The 18,275-nt window shown below is 41.3% G+C and overlaps 1 protein-coding gene and 1 long non-coding RNA gene across 2 annotated transcripts; one reads left to right on the forward strand and one right to left on the reverse strand.

Moving 5' to 3' along the window:
• Positions 1 to 52: 52 nt before the first annotated feature.
• CEBPZ (CCAAT enhancer binding protein zeta) lies at positions 53 to 17,470 on the forward strand. Its single transcript, XM_075412676.1, has 16 exons — positions 53 to 237; positions 393 to 1,909; positions 2,965 to 3,196; positions 3,765 to 3,936; positions 4,567 to 4,655; positions 5,146 to 5,199; positions 5,880 to 5,982; positions 7,150 to 7,218; positions 9,626 to 9,692; positions 11,093 to 11,193; positions 12,684 to 12,744; positions 13,861 to 14,069; positions 15,102 to 15,185; positions 15,672 to 15,733; positions 15,820 to 15,901; positions 16,726 to 17,470. The coding sequence occupies exons 1-16, from the start codon at positions 91 to 93 to the stop codon at positions 16,863 to 16,865; spliced, it is 3,189 nt and encodes a 1,062-aa protein (XP_075268791.1). The 5' UTR covers positions 53 to 90; the 3' UTR covers positions 16,866 to 17,470.
• LOC142360450 (uncharacterized) lies at positions 16,583 to 17,325 on the reverse strand. Its single transcript, XR_012763044.1, has 2 exons — positions 17,283 to 17,325; positions 16,583 to 16,826 (listed from the first exon to the last, which is right to left on the reverse strand). It is a non-coding gene; the product is annotated as an uncharacterized LOC142360450 (long non-coding RNA).
• Positions 17,471 to 18,275: the final 805 nt, after the last annotated feature.

Here is an 18,275-nt window from a genome sequence, read left to right on the forward strand (position 1 = left end):
GCCGGCCGCGCTCACCGGGGACGCTCCCGCCGTCCCGCGGGGCAGGAAGCGCCCGCCACGCGTGCGCGCAGGAGCTTCCGGCGGGCGGCGATGGCGGCGGTGGGGAGCCGCGGCGTGAGGGACCCGGAGACGGTGGGCGGCGAGGAGGAGGAGGATGACGATGAAGAAGATGAAGAAGATGGTGACGATGGCGAAGGCTTCACGCTGGAGGAGGTGCTGCGCCTCGGCGGCACCAAGGTAAGGGGGGGGGGTGGGCGGGAGCACGTGGCGGCCAGGCCCTCCCCCCCCCCCCCCCGGGACGGGCCCGGCCCTCGTGGGTCGCGAGGCGCCCGTGGGGGCGCGCGGCCCGGCGCCGGGCCCGCGGGTGACGGGCGCGCGCTTCCCCCCCTCAGCAAGACTACGCGATGCTGTGCGGGGTGGACGAGACGGCGGAGGTGGTGGATGGCGGCAAGAGGGACGCCATCGACGACCTGACGGAGGGGGAGCTGGAGGCCTTCGTCGGCTCGCTGGGGCTCGAGCGGTACGCGGAGCTCTGCCTGGGGGCGGAGGGCGAGGAGGCGGGCGGCGGTGGCGGGGGGGAGGAGAAGCCCCCGAAGAAAGAGAAAAGCGGGAAAGGAGCGAACCCTCCTGCGGCTGAAGCGAGGGGAGGGAAAAAAGCCAAGGGAAAGGCAAGCGGCGCGAAAGACGGCGCGGAGCAGCGAGCTGGCGCTGAGCGGGACCGGCACCTTCCGGCGAAGAAGGAGAGGCCGCAAGAAGATTTTGAATTTCACGCCAGGCAAGTGATACTGGTCAAACCGGGGGGCAAATGGTATGACCTGGAGTACACCAACGAGTTCTCTGCAGAGCCGCAAAGTCAGGCGCTGCTCTCCAAGTACAAGGCCTTGGCCCAGAAGCTGTACGAACACGAGACGGACCTGTACAAGAACAAGACAGATTATCAGAAGGGGGCCTCTTCGGCGTGGATGAAAACCGTCGTGTCGTCGGGGACCTTGGCTGACAGGATGGCAGCCATGACCCTGCTCATTCAGGACAGTGCTGTCCACAGTCTCCAGTTCGTTGAGAACTTGGTAAACCTTATAAAGAAAAAGGGCAGCAGGCATCAGAGCCTCATGGCTTTGGACACTTTCAAGGAGCTTCTCATTTCAGATCTCTTACCAGACAATCGGAAATTGTGGTCTTTCTCGCAGCGACCGTTTGACAACATAGAGAAGATGTCGAGTGGCAACAGGGATTCAAGAGACAGACGGCTGATACTGTGGTACTTTGAGCATCACCTGAAGCTGCAGGTGGCCGAGTTTGTGCAGACGTTAGAAGCACTGAGTCATGACTCTCTGACGGCAGCGAAGTCCCGAGCGCTGGCAGTTGCCCACGAGCTTCTCTGTAACAAGCCTGAGCAGGAGAAAGTTCTGCTTGTTCAGCTGGTGAATAAACTGGGAGACCCTCAGAACAAAGTCGCCACCAAGGCCTCTTATCTTTTGGAGACGTTACTTCACAAGCACCCGAATATGAAGGGAGTAGTGTGCAGTGAGGTGGAGAGGCTTTTGTACCGGTCAAACATGAATGTGAAAACTCAGTATTATGCCATTTGCTTCCTGAATCAGATTGTCCTCAGTCACGAAGAAAGCGCGTTGGCTAACAAGCTGATAACTTTGTACTTTTGCTTTTTTCGGAACTGCATTAAGAAAAAAGACATTGAATCCAAAATGCTCAGTGCTCTGCTTTGTGGGGTAAACAGAGCTTATCCTTACGCTGAGACTGGTGATGAGAAAGTGAAAGAACAAATGGACACGTTGTTCAAAGTTCTGCATCTTGTGAACTTTGGCACCAGCGTCCAGGCCCTGATGTTACTGTTTCAAGTGATGGACTCTCAGCAGACTGTATCAGACAGGTACTACGCCGCGCTGTACAAGTAAGTGACAGGTTTGCGTTTTTTTTTATGTTACTTTTGTTTTATGAGGGAGTCACCATTAGTTTAAAGTTGTGGAAACATTTTGCTTTTAAGATCTTGCGAGTTTTGCGTCTCATTGGCTACAAATTTCTGATGTTTTGTATGAGCTAGAAGAAAAAGCGTGTCATTTCTTTTACTTAACATGGGGATAAAACAAACAGTAGTGATAGGTCCTGAGAACACAACATATGCATTTCATCCTTTGTACTGTTTTCTGGTGGCATGTTTTAATTCCAGATATTATTTGAAACTAATAGATAACTACTTCTGAGATCACTTTTACAGGTACAACGGTTTAGTCATGTAATAGCCTAAAATCTGGTTTCCTTTTTCTTTGTATGGGGGGCAGGCAAATACTGTGTTAACAAGTTCTTCAGATGATTTAATTTGTGTGGTTGGAAAGCCTTATCTTATAAGAGTTTCTCTGTTTTCATCCGAGCTGGTTGTTTAAACTGTTTGTAGGATACTTACAGGCTTCTGTTTACTACACCAAAGGGAAGCTGCTGATTTTTAAAAAGGGAGCTCAAGTTCCCCCAGAACGTGCAATGTATTTAGGGGCCTTGCCATGCCTGGCAGTCTGGAAAAAAAACCTGGAGTGGAAAATGAACTTGCCAGCATGTATGTCAGGTCTGATTGTGAAGCATGCTAATTGCTAACTATTTTCTTTCTATTTTTTTGAACATCTGAATAAATCAGATTAGTTTCTTACTTCTCAAATTTTGAGACTGGTTTTGAAATAACAGTTTGCAGTTCCACTCAGTTTCTTTATATTGTCTTACCGTTTTTTTTGTTTACTGATACTTGTTTTTTTAATCTTCAGTGTCTCATATATCTAGAAATATTACAGGCCTGTTGACTGTTCAGGGTTGGTCTCAATGGTTTTGAGTATTGGATAACAAGCTGTCACTGGTCTTTTAGATGGCACTCTGAAAAATGTAGATGATTGTTGTTAGTAATAATTATTATCCTACATGCATTATAACAATCGGCAATATTTTCTCCCGTGTGTTCTACAGGAAGCTTCTAGATCCTGCGTTAGCAACCTGGTCAAAACCATCCATGTTTCTTAATCTTGTCTATAAATCTCTGAAGGCAGATGTAGTGTTACGGCGCGTGAAGGCCTTTGTGAAGAGGTTACTTCAAGTCACTTGTGGACAAATGCCATCCTTCATTTGTGGAACCCTCTACCTTCTGTCTGAGCTTCTGAAAGTAAAACCAGAGTTAAGGGTCCAGTTACAGGATCATGTGGTATAAGTTGATTTCTTTATCTCATTGTAGTCTCAGTAAGAGCTAGTTTCATAAGCACGTTTCTCTAACCTGTTTATTAGCAACCTGAGGCTTTGCTAATGTTACGGGAGAAAGCACTTGAACAATTATAGCTGTATTAAAAATCTGCATACGTGAGGGTGTTTCAAGCATTCTAACAGGTCTTATGGACTTCATTCGTGGGGAGAGGATTGTTTCGCTAAATGCTGTATAAGTAAGCAGGTAAACATTCTTTGCCCAAAAGGTTTGTCAAAACACAGCCTGTTTGTTTCTTCTGTCTGCAGTCTCTGAAGTACAGCTAGGCAGGACTGGCTTTTTTTTTTTTCTTCTTTCTTCAGGCGGGGAGGGATCATTACACTTGTGTAATGTAAGCTGTAAAGTTCAATTTTAAGTCCTGTATCAAGGCCAAAAATCTGTGTTGCTTAAACATTGGCCATCACTTGTTTAGATTTTTGTAAGTAGCTTCTTAAGAACTATATGTGCATTTTTCTAATAAATCAGAATAAAACTGGAAAGGAAAAGCTGTTCGCTAACATTTTTTGTTGTTTAGGAGTCAGATGATGAAGAGTGCTTTAAGGATCAAGAAGAGGCTGAAGAGAGCGAGGAAAAGTTTGTGGATGCAGACAAAGTAGAAGATGAAGAAAGGAGAACAGCAGAAAATTCTGCTAAAACAAACAATTCAAATTCAGCAGCCTCTTGGGTGCATCATCTGAATATGGGAGGTAAATGAGTAAGAAAACATAATTCATTTAACTTCTGACATTCCGTAACAGTGACGTGTTGATCAAGACTTGTTGTAAAATTAAGTGATTAAAATATTATTTTACTTTTTCAGATTGAAGTTTGATTCAGAGCAATCAGTCAGAATAATTTTTGTTTATCTGTTAGCTCAGCAGTGATGAAGAGACACTGTGAATCTGATAGCATATTTCGCTTTATGCAGTTTATTGCATTTGTGCCTAAGCAATGAACAGGCTCAGATTTTTTTGCTTCTATATTCAGAGCAATGCAGCCAAGGTTAGGGTGTGTAACTGCTCATTTGCTTGTGAAGCTTGCTAGAACAATTCATCTAGCTTTGAACCTGCTTCTAGTATCACTCTTTCCTGAGGACGTTTTGGAACAGAGCAGGGCTTTTCAGGAGCTTCCGTGGAAACACGTAGGGACTCACCTGTGCGTCTGATCATACACTGGGGCAGGGCAGCTGAATATAACCCTTCCTTGCTACTGAGTGAATCTGTGGCTTGTCCAGCCAAGAATGATGGGCAGCATTACTGACGTGGTGAAATGGAAGTAATACTCTCATAAAGTTGGTTGAGGAAGTTTATGTTGTTTTCATCTCCTCTTCCCCTCAGGCAGGAAGAGTGGAGCTTCGTATGATCCCATGCACCGCAGTCCTTTGTACTGTGGTGCTGAAAGTACAAGCCTTTGGGAACTGAAGAAGGTAAGGCATTCTTGTGCTGCTGATTACCCTGTGTCTTATCGTGGCCCTTGTATTGAGTGAAGAAAATCAGCTTGGTTATTCTTGGAATAGCTACTTGGGTAACATAGCAGAAAGGTTAAACGACACATTGTTCAGCTTATTCCGGAGTAGGAAATAGGAATTTTTAAGTGGCGATTTGGACAATAATAATATTTTTTGATTTTTGCATCTTAGCTTTGTATCACTAAAGCTTTTTAGTGTTGAATTAAATAAAATTGTAAGTAAGAATGTATTTAGTTAATGCAAACAAAAGATTAGAACTTGAAAGTCTTCACCTGTTCAAGGGCAGAGCACATTAGCCTTGCACTACTACATGCATCTGCATGTTATTCGGTGAGCTACAGGGTGGTCTTATGATGCAGTGGTGTTGTCAAGTGTCTGGCACGTCAACATGTGTAATGATTGCATTTATTTATAAAGTAGAAATAAATGAATGATTCGTGTTTTTCAGCTTTCTGAACATTTTCATCCATCTGTGGCCCTGTTCGCAAAAACAATTCTAGAAGTAAGTGCTTTTACTAGTCTGTAGCTTTGAAGTTTGATTTTTATGTTAGCTGTCTTTAGCCATTTGAAAAAATACATTAGAAAGCCTCCTTGCACTCTGCAGGTAACTAGCAGCTCTGCAGCACTGTAACATACACTCAGATGCAAAGCTTTTCATGGAATTAAAATGTTCTATCTAAAGGAGACTGCTCACAGAAGCAATTAACTTGGTAGAAATATGGGTATTACACAATTCTGTTTTAGCATTTGTGGAGTTTTGGTCTGTCTGTTTATTTAACTTGGCTTTTTTATGTGGGCAACCCTGCCAGTATTCTTTTTTAATACTATTGTGCCAAAAATACTCAAACCTACACAAATGTATGTATGAAATAATTATTTTCATTTGCATGTATGGTATGCAGATAGTGCTGGGTATTAACTGCTATTAGCACAGTACATTGCGAGGCAGTTCGTCACAGAAACGAAGTGAAGGAGGTGTTTTTTAGTTAGGAAAGTGTTGAAAAAAATAAGAATCTGTACAGGAGTGTGTTAACAGATACTTAAGTGATGAAGTATCCCCAAGTTTTTGTCTTTTTAAGGTGTGGTTTAATGTTGTTATTGGACTGTTTGAGTCCTCTGTGTTTAGTTGCTGTCTTTCTAAAATGAAGACCTTAATGATTTTTGGCTTTTTTCTTCTTTCAGGGAAATCACATTCAGTACTCTGGTGACCCTTTGCAAGATTTCACATTAATGAGATTCCTGGATCGCTTTGTGTACAGAAATCCCAAACTCAGTAAAGGCAAAGGTACAACCTTCTCTGTACATATCAGCGTATGATCTTGATTATCGATGGTGACCAAACTCTTTTTCTCTCAGATTGCCGAGTAACCCTTTGTGCTTGTTCAGTATTCGGGGTGCGTGTGGTGCAACAGAGGAGTGGGATCAGTCTTCAGGGCTGCAGGAGAGATGTCTGCAACTCAGAACCAGCGGAGCCGCTCCCATCCGCAGTGCAGAAATTGCTAACCTAGCAGGAATAAGCAAAGTAGTAGGGAACTGTAAGGACTACGGAATAGTTGAGGTTGGAAGGGAACTCTGGAGGTCATCTGCTCAACCGGGGCCACCTAGAGCGGGCTGTCCAGGTGGCTTTTGAATGTCTCCAAGAATGGAGACTCCACAGCCTCTCTGGGCAACCTGTGCCAGCGTACAGTTGTTCTCACAGTGAAAAAGTGTTTCCTGATGTTCAGACGGAGCCTCCCGTGTTTCAGTGTGTGCTCATCTCCTCTTGTCCTGTCATGGGCACCACTGGAAAGTGCCTAGCTCCGTCTTCTTTATGCCCTCCCTTCAGATATTTATAGACGTTGATGAGATCCCTCTGAGCCTCCTCCAGGCTGAGCAATCATAGCTCTCAACCTTTCCTCAGAGGAGAGATGCTCCAGTCCCTTCATCATCTTAGTGACCCTTCGATGGACTGTCTCCAGTATGTCCATGTCTGCCTTGTACTGGGGAGCCCAGACCTGGGCACAGCACTCCAGGTGCGGTCTCACAAGTGCTGAGCAGAGGGGAAGGATCATTTTGCTCTGCCTGCTGGCAGCACTCCACCTAACGCAGCCTAGGGTATTGTCAACCTTTTTTGCTGCAGGGGCACATTGCTGGCTCATGGTCAACCTGGTGTCCACCAGGACGTCCAGGGGCTTTTCTGCCAATCTGCTTTCCAGCTGGGCAGCCCCCAGCATTTACTGGTGCATGGGGTTGTCCCTCCCTAGGTGCAGGACTTTGCACTTCCCATTGTTGAACTGCATGAGGTTCCTGTCAGCCCATTTCTCCAGCCTCTTGAGGTCCTTATGGTTGGCAGCAAAACTCTCTGGTGTATCAGCCACTCCTCACAGTTTTATATCAGGTGTATCAGCCACTCCTCACAGTTTTATATCAATAGTAATAAAGTAATTTGTTTCTGATTTATGTTCTGCTACAGAAAACACCAGCAGTGTGGTAATGCAGCCAAAGAAGAAGCAGTTTATGAAAGATATGCAGAATCTTGCAGGTAAGTGAGACCCTTTTCAGTTAAGATTATGATGGCTGCTGATTCTTGTAGACCTGTGTCATCTGTGCTGTCAATGCTATTTTTGTTAGAATGAAAAGAAAGTCCTGTCCATCAGGAGTGCAGTGGTGGTGCCTGATGTTCGGGATCAGGTCTAATCTTCTTGTAAGGGTGCATGGAATCTCCACAGCTGAAACTTTGGGTCCATTGAATCATTTTAAGAACGAATGACATAGAGGAAGTCAGTTACCCAAACTGATAGCCTCCTGAGTAGGAAAACACTTTTGTCTTCTGCTGTAGCACTTGGCTACACACCAGATTTTTTTTAAGGCCTTTCTTTTCTCTCGGTTTTTCCCCCCCAACTGTCCGTTACTTTCTACTGTAGTAATTCCTTTTTCTGATGCATGATGAAGGTCATACCTTCTGTCTCGCCGTCCTATTAAGAAATGTATAACAGCAAAGGACAGAGCTAATGAAAATGGCATGCCTTGTTTTCTGTGCTATTTTTGCTATGACCTGCATAAGCTTCCTATACCTTTTCTTATGCTGAGTTGTCTTTCTCCTGCATCCCTGTAAAAGCAAATACACCCCCTGGGTAAAGAGTAGATTTGCAGTCTAGTGTAAAAAGTTTACGACATCATTACAAATTTGCTTGTAGATAGCAATGTGACCACTTAGGGGGAAAAAAGGCTTAAAAAAGCCTTAGAATTTATTCCAGCTGATGATATTTCTAGTTAGAAGAGCAATCTGTTGGGGTACTAACCTCAGAGGGACCTGAACTTTTAAAATATTAACTATATTTTCTGCTCACAAACATGCCATTCCTATGTCTGGCATCCTAGTTTTACAAGTAATGTTTTTTAAAGTTCTTAAAAATACCTGATATTTATATAGAAATCTTTAAAAACGTATGCTGATCTAGCAGTAGTTAATATGGTAGTACTGTGTAGTTCATGTTTTTATTTGTTTCCAAGTTATGTAACCACTTTTATTCTGCTTATCATGATTGAAAAATGAAATAAAATCTCAGAAAATTGATTTATATAATGATGTGAATCACATTAGGCTCTTTCATTAAATAATACGGATTACTCCACACAGTGCCACAGCTGCAGCTCTTAGGATTAGTGTAATGTATCTTTGGCGCAGTTACTTTGCTGAACGTTCCTGCCTCCAGAAAGAGATTGCTTTTTGCCTAGTCCCACTGTTTCCAGCAGTGATTAAGGGCAGGATTTGGTGGTAAGAAGCTAAAAATCCGGGTAAACCATCAGTAAAACATGCTGCTGGAGGACAGAAGCAGTGCCATCTTCTGTGGTAGAATCTCTGTAGCATTCCTAAGGGATGTGCTTTCCTCTAACTTTGGGTCTGTTGTGTTGCACAGAGGTTTTAGTTGTACAGATAAGCTGATGTACCTTCACTGATGCATGGTTTCATGGTTATTAAAGCTCAAAGTAGGAATTTTTACCTAGAATACGTTTGAAGGTATAGTTTATCACATTCTTTAGTTTACTCTGAGTTGAAGGAGCAGACTGAGCATTTAGCAGTGGAATTGAGGAAGTTAAGCGTTCTACAAATGAAGCATCCAATATAAAAAATACGGATGTATTAATACAGATACAAACATCTGCACTTGTTGCATGTAGCTGGGCTCTGCTGGGGCTTAGAGCACTGAGACTGCAAAGCCTGTGGTACCATCTGCTATTCATTTGAAGAGTCCTTCTGCGAGTATGCTGGTCTGGGTTCAGAAACTTAGAGGCTTGTCACTTAGAAAATATTATAGTCTGTGCCCACTATCATAATCAGTAGCTCTTTCTCCTTTAGTTCACTTCTGAGGTGGAGGACAGAAGGGGAATGTAGGAGGGTAAAAACCTTCTCCACAGGGAATCCGATCAATACCCTAGTCGATCTGCTGTTGTGGAGTGTCATATTTTGCCTGAGTTCCTCAGAAATGGAGGCAGGGTGAGGCTCGATCCCTTCTTCAGCATGCTTAACTGGTGTATAGTCCTGCCTTGCTGCTGCTGACGAGCGTTTCTCCAACTGCCAGGAGCGCTGGGCAGGAGCAGTTGCAGTATTTTGGTGCATGACAGCAAACTTATGCTTCCTACTTTTATTTTTTTTTCAAATGTGCATTCCTGTTGTAGGTGATTGCAAAACCTCCCTTGCTGATACATAGATTAGAACCTGGTTAGGGCTGTGCCTCTGGAGTTTTTCCATGGGGCCTGCTCACATGGAAGTATCAGTATAGGTGCTGAGAACTGCTGGTTTGAAGAAGTTGCGAGATGAGCTCCACTTTATTGAACGGATGACACTGGCTATCTGCGTGCTTCTGTCCGTGCATGCAGTGTAAGCTTTTAAAAGAATAACAGTCACTTCAGCTTAAGGTAAATCAGTTCTTTTTTTCTTTTTGCAGTCAACAGTAAGGAATTCCGTACCAAAGATGAAAGCAAAATCCCAGTGGATGAAGTGTTTTTTCACAGGTAATGAAATACTTGTGAATGTTCATTTAAAGTGTTGTTTTTTAATGCAATGCCATCAAAACCCATTACATTTCGTAAGTATTGTCTGGTATTCCAAGTGTTTGCAAAATTTAATTAATTTGAGTGACTTGTGATGATATTACTTTCCTTAGAACGTAATTTCAACATTTTTCTAAAGTGCTTAAGAAAGAGTATCACTTATGAACAAATGCAGTCAGTGCTTGTAGTCTACAATCAAATAAGTTGACATTATAATAAAGAGGCTTTAAATAATGGGTAATGATGAATGTCTCATGGGTTGTAATTCTCATGCATTAGAAGTATATTTAAAAAAAATGGAATATACCTTGCTTATGTTGGTAGCATCAATGCTTATTAGAATGGAACAATGCCAGAATGTCAGAGGAGTTTGTTTTCTGTGTATTTCTTTTTTTATTATTCATAGTTCTTTCTGTTTAGTTGGCTTTCCTCTCAGATTATTATATAAAAATGCAGCTGTAATACTAAAATTGAAGTGGTACATGTTTGCAAAGATTCGTTCTTATTAAATCAAAATACTTGTTACCTGTGTCTCCTTAGGAGATCAGTGTTCCATTATTTTGTTTAATTCACTTTGGTTTTTTTTAGTTTAATGTATTCATTGCTGTAGGAGCTTTTAAAGTTTTTTGAAATATCAGCTTAATGGAACTTATTAATTTTAATTACTTAATATTATAATATTGATATTATAATACTGGTTAATTAATAAAATGGTGGTATTAATTCTGAGATTAAAGAAAAGAACCTTTAAAAAATGCCCTGTGTGAAAAGTTAACAGTTTCAGTCATTTTCAGTGTAACAATACTGAGATTACACATTTAAAGTCTTCCATATGGAGTGCTCCACTGTTTTGCTCTTGTGTATGATCAGTTTTGCCTTCTGTGTTTGGTGGTTCTTGAATATGAAATGAAGGAGAGAAAATGGTTCAAAATAGCTGACAGAAGGTAAAACAAAGCACACAAAAGAAGAGGGCTACAGCGGAAAATTTAACAGAACTTCATGGGTGAATTTATCTTCTGCCCCCCAGTTAGATTCAAGTTGAACTTGAATGTTTCTTCCTTATCAGTATCAGGCAGATTTTCACATATTTCTTGTGCCCTTCTATAAATTCACTGTGTTCAAAATAATTTATGGCACCTTCAGCTGTGAAATTCCTATGTTTTAAATCTTGCAGTAGTTGCTTAGTCTTTGAAAAACAAAGAAAATACAAATCTCTGACTTGGGATGTGTTTGAAACCATTACTTACAATTTTCAACTGGCAAAATACATGTGAAACAATCTGCGGGTTGGGTTTTTTTGAAAACTTGTCATAAGGGTCATCACGTATAACTTTGTGTCTGAGAGCAATATGTTATTTCAGATTTTATGCGAAGTTCGATAAGAGGAGAGAGAAACAAAAGCGTCAGGATGACGAAGAAAGTGTGGAAGATGTGGATGATGATGAATTTGAAAGAGCATTGGGTAAGGTTGTGTTTTTCCTTGCCGTAACTATCCCAATATTTCCTGCTTTTGCAATTTATTAATTTATCCTTTTTATAGTTTATAAAAGAGCCAGATACAAGAATATGGGAGTGGAATAAAACTGGCTCTCCAATTCCCATTCTATGCTGCTCCAGCCAGCAGTTCATACTATCCATCGCATAAGACAACTGGATGGCCGTCTCGTAAAAGAGGTCTTGCTCTCACCGCTCCAGTAGCGTTCAGCTTGTTTGAATGGTTGGAAATTGTCTGGTTTTGAACATAAGCTCATGAGTGGCAGTTCATGCCGTTTTGTTCTTTTCCTAATGTAGTCTGAGAGTTAAATAACTTTTTCTAACAGTGTGTAACGTTTGCTTCTATTCTTTCTTTACTGCTTGGCCTTTTTCAGTCTTCCTTACAGTTTCTCTCATTGTTCCTAACACCTTTGATGAGGACATTTGTTCAGTTAGGTCCTTGGTAAACTTCTGCGGTAGTCTTAGCTCTTCTTGTAGCATGTACTTTGTTTGCTTTGGAATTAATGTATGATTTGTTCCAGAATCTAAATATGTTAGTGTACCATAAATGTCAATTATTTAATGATTTCGTATTTTGCTTATACAGTAATACAGGTATTTGGAAAAATAAAAAAAAATCCAGTTAGGTGTCCATAACTGTTGTGTACAATATTTTTAGGGAATTCTGAACTCCCATAGCAGGATTCTTCCTTAGTGACGCAATTAGTATGGTCTTAGTTATGACAAGAGTCTGTTACTAATTGTGTTTGTCGTTTAATTGTTAAGTATCTGTAATTAAAGTTGACTGTCCCTGAGGATTTGCTTCATAAACTCAGAAGCTTAAATTAAGGACCCTCTAATGTTAGCGTTTACTCTTTGAAACTGAACAGCTGGAATTTTTCAGATTTTGTTTTTACCTGCTATTTTATATAGCAGTCTGTTCCTAAGTGAATCCAATGATAGGAGCTTTCACCCTCTAGTCTGCTTGCTTTTCTGTCAAAAATTATAGTGAATACATCTAACTGGAAAATTAACATACAGATAAGCTGGCAGGACACTTGCTCGGGGTGTCTTAATTGAGTCTTTGTTCTGTCTGACTTGGAGCAAGTGTTTGGGACTTGTGATATCCCACCTGCCAACTAAGTTTGAATCACTGGGCAATTGTGTGTCCATTCGTGTCTGTGCTTCCCACATCATCGACTTGTGGCCAGAAATTACTCTTTGGATAAAAGAAAACTTCCATTATTTTTCAAAGAAAAATATTTTTTTCAGAAAAAGTCCTGTTAGCTTTAGGTAACTGTTTTGTGGAGTATTTTTCTATAGGAGTATGCACCCTTTGGTGTCAGGGCCCCTTGTTACTGATGCAGATCATATAAACTGTTCAGGAAAATGATACCTAAAAATAATTTATTTTGCAATGACTTAATATTTCTTTGTTTGCTTGTGTTGTGTAGTCATAAATAATTTCTTTCCCCCTAGATACATTCGAAGCTGCTGATAATGCCATTGATGTTGGCCAGGATGACCTTGATTTTGCTGGGTAAGACTTCAAATTGGTTCTTTCATCTCTTGTTTTAATACCTATATAGAGTTTTACTCTGCAAAATTGGATAGACCTTTTTCAGAAAGACTCTGAGTCTTGCAAAAAAGGCAGTAGCAGCTGAACGCTGGGTAATGCTGTTTTTCTGCATGTCCCATAATGGAGCATCGTGACCCTGTGGTGCTCACAGTCTGCTGGCTTGACGCGTGAGACCTGCAGTATTTCATTTATACAATGCAGTGACCCAGTAAGCAAGGTAAAATCTTCCTTGTTTTTCGTTGTCTCAGGTTTCTGTTTGAGAATTACCCAGTACAAAAGCGAGCAGAATGAGGCATAGTGGTACTGCTGCTGTAAGGACTGGTAACTGGACCTAACGCAGTAAAAAATCTTTGTGGAATCCAGAATCACAGAGCTCGGTTCTCAGGAAGTCAGCAGTTTCATTAATCGTACAGTCATAGAATCATTTGGGTTGGAAAAGACCTTTAAGATCATCAAGTCCAACCATGAATGATTAAGTAGCCTCTTTTTTACTTAAAGTATCTGCAATACAGCTTTCAAATCAGGACAGAAAGTCTTTTTTCTTGACCTGAAAGGAGAATTAAAGCTTAAACTTCTAGTGAAACCTGAATATTTTTGTGTTCCAGACTCGTGTGGGTAACAAATAGCAAAGTGGAGACAACAAACAAGTAACCATCTAGTACATAAAGAAGCATGTTTCCTTAAGAAAAAAAAAAAAAAGTCTTATTTCTTCATTTAGTAGAATTGTTAGAGATACCAGTAGTTTGCGTGTTTTACAGAAAAGACTTTCTGAAAAGGAGCAAAGGCTCGTAGGAGACAAAATGCCGAAGCTGATATTTCTGTGAATTTCAGTTCTCTACAAAACTTCTTAAAATGGTTGACTTGTATAATGCAGTATTATAATCAGCAGTTCCATATGCTGATGTTGAAGACATACCTGAGCGCATAATACGTTTCGTAGGTCTCAGCCTACATTTACAGTACTTTGCAATGATGTTGAACTTTTCTAACATAGTATTTGCTGGTAGGTAGATGTTTTCTGGATGCAAACAGTGTTCTGCCAGGTGAAGTGCTAAGCTTGTTACGTGTTTTTTTTAGTAATATAAAAAAGAAAACCAAAGGCGGTAAGAAAGGCCAAAGAAGCGAGGAATCCGGTGCTGACTGGGAGGATTCTGATGGTGAAGATGAATTCAGTGATCTGGATGATGAGGAAGTCTCCTTAGGAAGTATGGAGGAAGACTTTGGAGAGGATATGGATGAAGAGGGAGGTGTATTTATGGATGTGTCTGATGATGATAATGGCCTAGGTAAAGTACCATTTATTGTCAAGAAATGAGATGGAAAAGCTTTAAAAATAGGTTATCTAACATGTAATTTCATATATAAATTCAGATTTAGTTACCTAGGTGGGAGGTTTGGCTTTTAAGTAAAGAAGTGACAACACGTCCTCCTCCGCACAGTAAAGTCTGGAGAGAAACACTTCCTGGCACAGTCTTCTAGGGGGGAGTGGGAATTACGCACCTGGGTATAAAAACTTGCAAACAAGCCAGGTTTCTTTCATTCCGAAAACACTGGCAGTAACAAAAGTAGCTGTATACACAAATCACTGGCTACAGTAGGCAGAAATATTAAAAGATCTCAAAGAGAAAAATAAAAAAAATCTCGTACTTGGTAATTTCTTTAGACCTAGTTAATGTTCTTTTTTTTTTTTTTACATGAGGTAACTTTTATTTAAATTGCTGTCTCATAAGTAACAGCTTACTCTTCTAATACAGCTAAGCATCCAAATTCTTATTACCACTGTAATAACCGATCATTGCATCTGCATGGTTTTATTATCTTTTCAGCTGAAAAGCAGTTTACACAGTATACACTTTATGTGGCTGGTAAAGCACAGATTAACGGAGTATTTCAACTAATAACTTGAGGTCACAGAAAGATGACTGAGGGTAGAGGAGCTAAACTATTCATGCAGCTGTTAACACATTAAATCGTTCATGAGATTATTATTTCAACAAACTTACCAAGCAGACATTCAAGGTTTACATAACACCTGCTTTTAGCCTTCATATTTCATGTATCTTAGTATGATATTTCATTCATTTTTGGTGCTGCAAGTAAAAAGCATAAAGAATGGTACACCACTGACCAATTTTCAGTTGTCTGGGTTGAAGAAATCCAAGACTGATTGTGCACGCTGTGTTTTAAACTTTTTTTAAAAGTAAAGACTCAGACCATTATGACAAATACACCTAAAAAGAAATTTTAGCCTCTGCTGTGCTTTAAATACGTGCATATATGTGAGAATGAGGGATTGATTTTTTTTTTTTCCCTGTCAGACCCAAGCAGTGACAAGCAATTGAAGTCCATCAGTAAAAAGGGCAAGAGAAAGGAAGATATGAATTTTGTGGGATCATTTGAAGGTAAGGACACGCTGCCAGGATTTCGATTTGAGGAGGCTTAATACAAATATGGAGCCTGGAAAACTTTGGAATCAGGGGGGTTTAGTACAGTGCGTTATCTACGCTTTTGAATCTGGGTTCAGATTTGAATAAACCATAAATGGAAAGGAGGTTGTCCTCCAACCAGTGTGGCCTAATTTGAAGCGACAATCTGCTGCTGAAGGACTGGGAATCGGAGGAGGAACTTTGGAAGGAAGGGTGGAGTTGTACTGGCAGTGTGTGCATCTGTTGGTAACACACGATGCGCAGTTCTGTGCTATTTAGTTCTTGGCTGGAAATTTTCCCTTTTTTTTTCTAGTGGAGGTAGAGGATAAAGGTTTCTAACAGAGCTATTTTAGATGGTCTTGTTAAATAAATAAAAAAAATTTAAAACATGGTAACACTTTGCATGAGTGTCTTTGTGAACTTAAAATTCTGTCTTGTAAGAATAATACCTTTTGTTTTAAGGATCCAACCGAGGAAAGAAGAGAAAACTCAAAGATGCCAGTATACTGGCATCTGCAGAAGAGGTAAGTCTGATCAGCACTTAGCAAAAACCGATCAAGCATTTTACTTGTTTCTTTGTAACAAAATACTAAAATTTCTCTCTTTAAAGTTCGGCTATCTGCTGGATGAAAATGCTGGGTCCAAGTTTGACAATATCGGAATGAACGCCATGGCAAACAGAGATAACGCAAGTAAGTACACGCTACAAATGGCAGGCAGGTGTAATGCTGTTCTGCTTCTTTCTCTTCAGGTTCTGTACTTAAAAAGCTGCACCTTCTGTAACTGAAATACACAGGCGGTCAGAAACCAGACAGTAGGGAGAGCAGCTCCATGCCAGTAAGACGTGACTTAGTTTTCTTCAGTTACGAGAGATGCCCAGTGCCCATGCTAACTCTGACTGCCGGAGTGAACAAGGCTTCAGGAAAGAGGAAGAGGCTGCCATGTTGCCCTTTCACACTGTAAATAAGGACAGGCGGCATGCTGGTTGCCAGGTGTTCCTGTGGATTTTGCTCTGCTAATGAGTGTCCTGGATTCTGGTGAAGGGAAGGCCTAAGGCATGGCTGTCTCCGCCTGCCTACCAGAGTATCTCCTTGCAGTATCAGTGAAGCAAAAGTAGTTTCCCGAAATAATTCTAATCAATTAGATGTGTATATGCACCGATTGAATAATTGGGCCTTTGTAGAGCTTTTACAAGTCTTGCTGGTGTCACCTGAAAAATGTTAACATAGGCACTCAAACACTGTACTCCTGACACAAGCATGTCTAGCATCAGTAAAATACAAAGCAATGGCAAGAGCGGTCTTAAACCCTGAGATTCTGAGATGGTGGGGCACATTTTGTGACAAATGAACAAACCAAAACTTTCTCTGGTGTAAAAAAAATTGGCAACTTGCACTTTATTAACATTTATAAATACAGTAGCTGAGTTTTAACTTTTACATGATGCATCAGTATTTCACATCATGGTCAGAGGTTATCCGTTGGCTCTCTTAATTTCTCACCTTTCCTCTTACAGATGTGAAACAGATCCAGTGGGAAATAGAGCGTGACAAGTGGCTTCACAATAGGGATGTGAAAAGCATCATCAAAAAGAAGAAACAGTTCAGGCACAGAGGGCTGAAAAACAAGTACAAGGGCAAGAAATCAAAAAGATGAACTGGACATTTTAGTGTGGACATTTTTACATTATTCTAAAAAAATTTTTTAATTAATGACACATCTTTCTTACTTTAGTTCTTGCTGCTTAACCATGTCATTTGGTCATTCTCCCTTATACCATGAATTCCAGACCACTCATTGGATTTGTAATACACTGAAAAATAGGAAAAGCCCTGTCAGCTGTGAGGCCTGGCTGAAGGTGAGCCACTATGTGGCTAGTTTGGTTGGGTGTACACTCCTCCAGTTCTGAGGATTCTATCCAGCAGGCTGACACTCCGGCCACGCCCGTACCTAACAGTAAACACTTCTGCAATGTCTCCTGGGCAAGTTTTAAGCAACAATAAAATCGGTTTTGTACATAAGACCCAACAGAAGCTTCAGCCATCCTTCCGAAGCCAACAGCTACAAACCTACCTTCCAGAATTGATGGAAACCTCTTCTGCATTGTGCGTCTGAAATCTGACGAGAAAGATAAATCAGTTACTTTACCCAATATGTTTTATGACAAATATTTAAATGCACTATTTTTCTAACTAGATTAGTTTTAGCTAATTTTGTCTGAGCTCCTTAGTTACAGCCACCATTAAATTATGTGATCTGAATTTCCTTTTATTTTTTCCCCCCTCGTCGTATCACAGACTGCATTCACATTACGCATATGCACAGCCCTATCATCACAGTGCTGTCTGCGCTTCCTCACAACTGTGATAACCAAATGGAAGCCACGGACTCACGGGAAGCTGAATGCCTCTCAGACTGACATGCAAATGAAAACTGGGAAAACAACTTTGTTCCCTTACACAGCTTTAGGTGTTCACTGAATCCTTCCATGGGCTGCCCTGGCAACCTGCTAGAAAATCATGTAATGATAGCTTTATTCTGTCTTAATGATTTACAGCAGATGATAGAGGGATCCTATTGATGCTGGTACTCGCACAAAGGAAGTGGTAAAAACCTCACTCCGAGTGCACTCGGCTATTAGATGAGCACTCTGCAACTTCCAGAACTACATGCACTACAGCTTAAGAAAAATCTGCAAAGGCATATAAGAGCTAGGACCTAAAACTGACAAGGTTAAGAAAACTATGAAAGTCTAGCACCAAGTTACCAAGACAGGCCGATCTATCTTGGTTATGTATTTTTTAATAAGAATGCAAAGGAAGATCGCTTAAGTGTAAAAGCCTGCCTGCATCTGAGTCCGAGATAACAAATGCAGACTACTGTAGCGCAGGTGAAGTTCAGCTTGAACTTGGTGTAAGAGCACACTACTGCGCAAAGGGCTGGGCTCGCGCCCTCCGGGCTGTCCGCCGCCGCGGCGGCCTTAGGCTGGCGCCCACCCTGCACAGCCCCCAGCGCAATGGGCGGCCACTGCTGCGCGGAGCAAACCTCCCCGCAGCAACCCAGCGC

Source organism: Opisthocomus hoazin, chromosome 2, assembly GCF_030867145.1.
Source record: "Opisthocomus hoazin isolate bOpiHoa1 chromosome 2, bOpiHoa1.hap1, whole genome shotgun sequence".
In the NCBI taxonomy this organism is placed as follows: Eukaryota; Metazoa; Chordata; class Aves; order Opisthocomiformes; family Opisthocomidae; genus Opisthocomus; species Opisthocomus hoazin.

What these genes read in the sequence shown, in the direction of transcription:
- CEBPZ (XM_075412676.1), top strand. Translation starts at nt 91, where the DNA reads ATGGCGGCGGTGGGGAGCCGCGGCGTGAGGGACCCGGAGACGGTGGGC. An exon ending in AGATATGCAGAATCTTGCAG is followed by an intron (nt 7,219 to 9,625) that starts GTAAGTGAGACC and finishes TTCTTTTTGCAG; the next exon opens with TCAACAGTAAGGAATTCCGT. An exon ending in TGAATTTGAAAGAGCATTGG is followed by an intron (nt 11,194 to 12,683) that starts GTAAGGTTGTGT and finishes CTTTCCCCCTAG; the next exon opens with ATACATTCGAAGCTGCTGAT.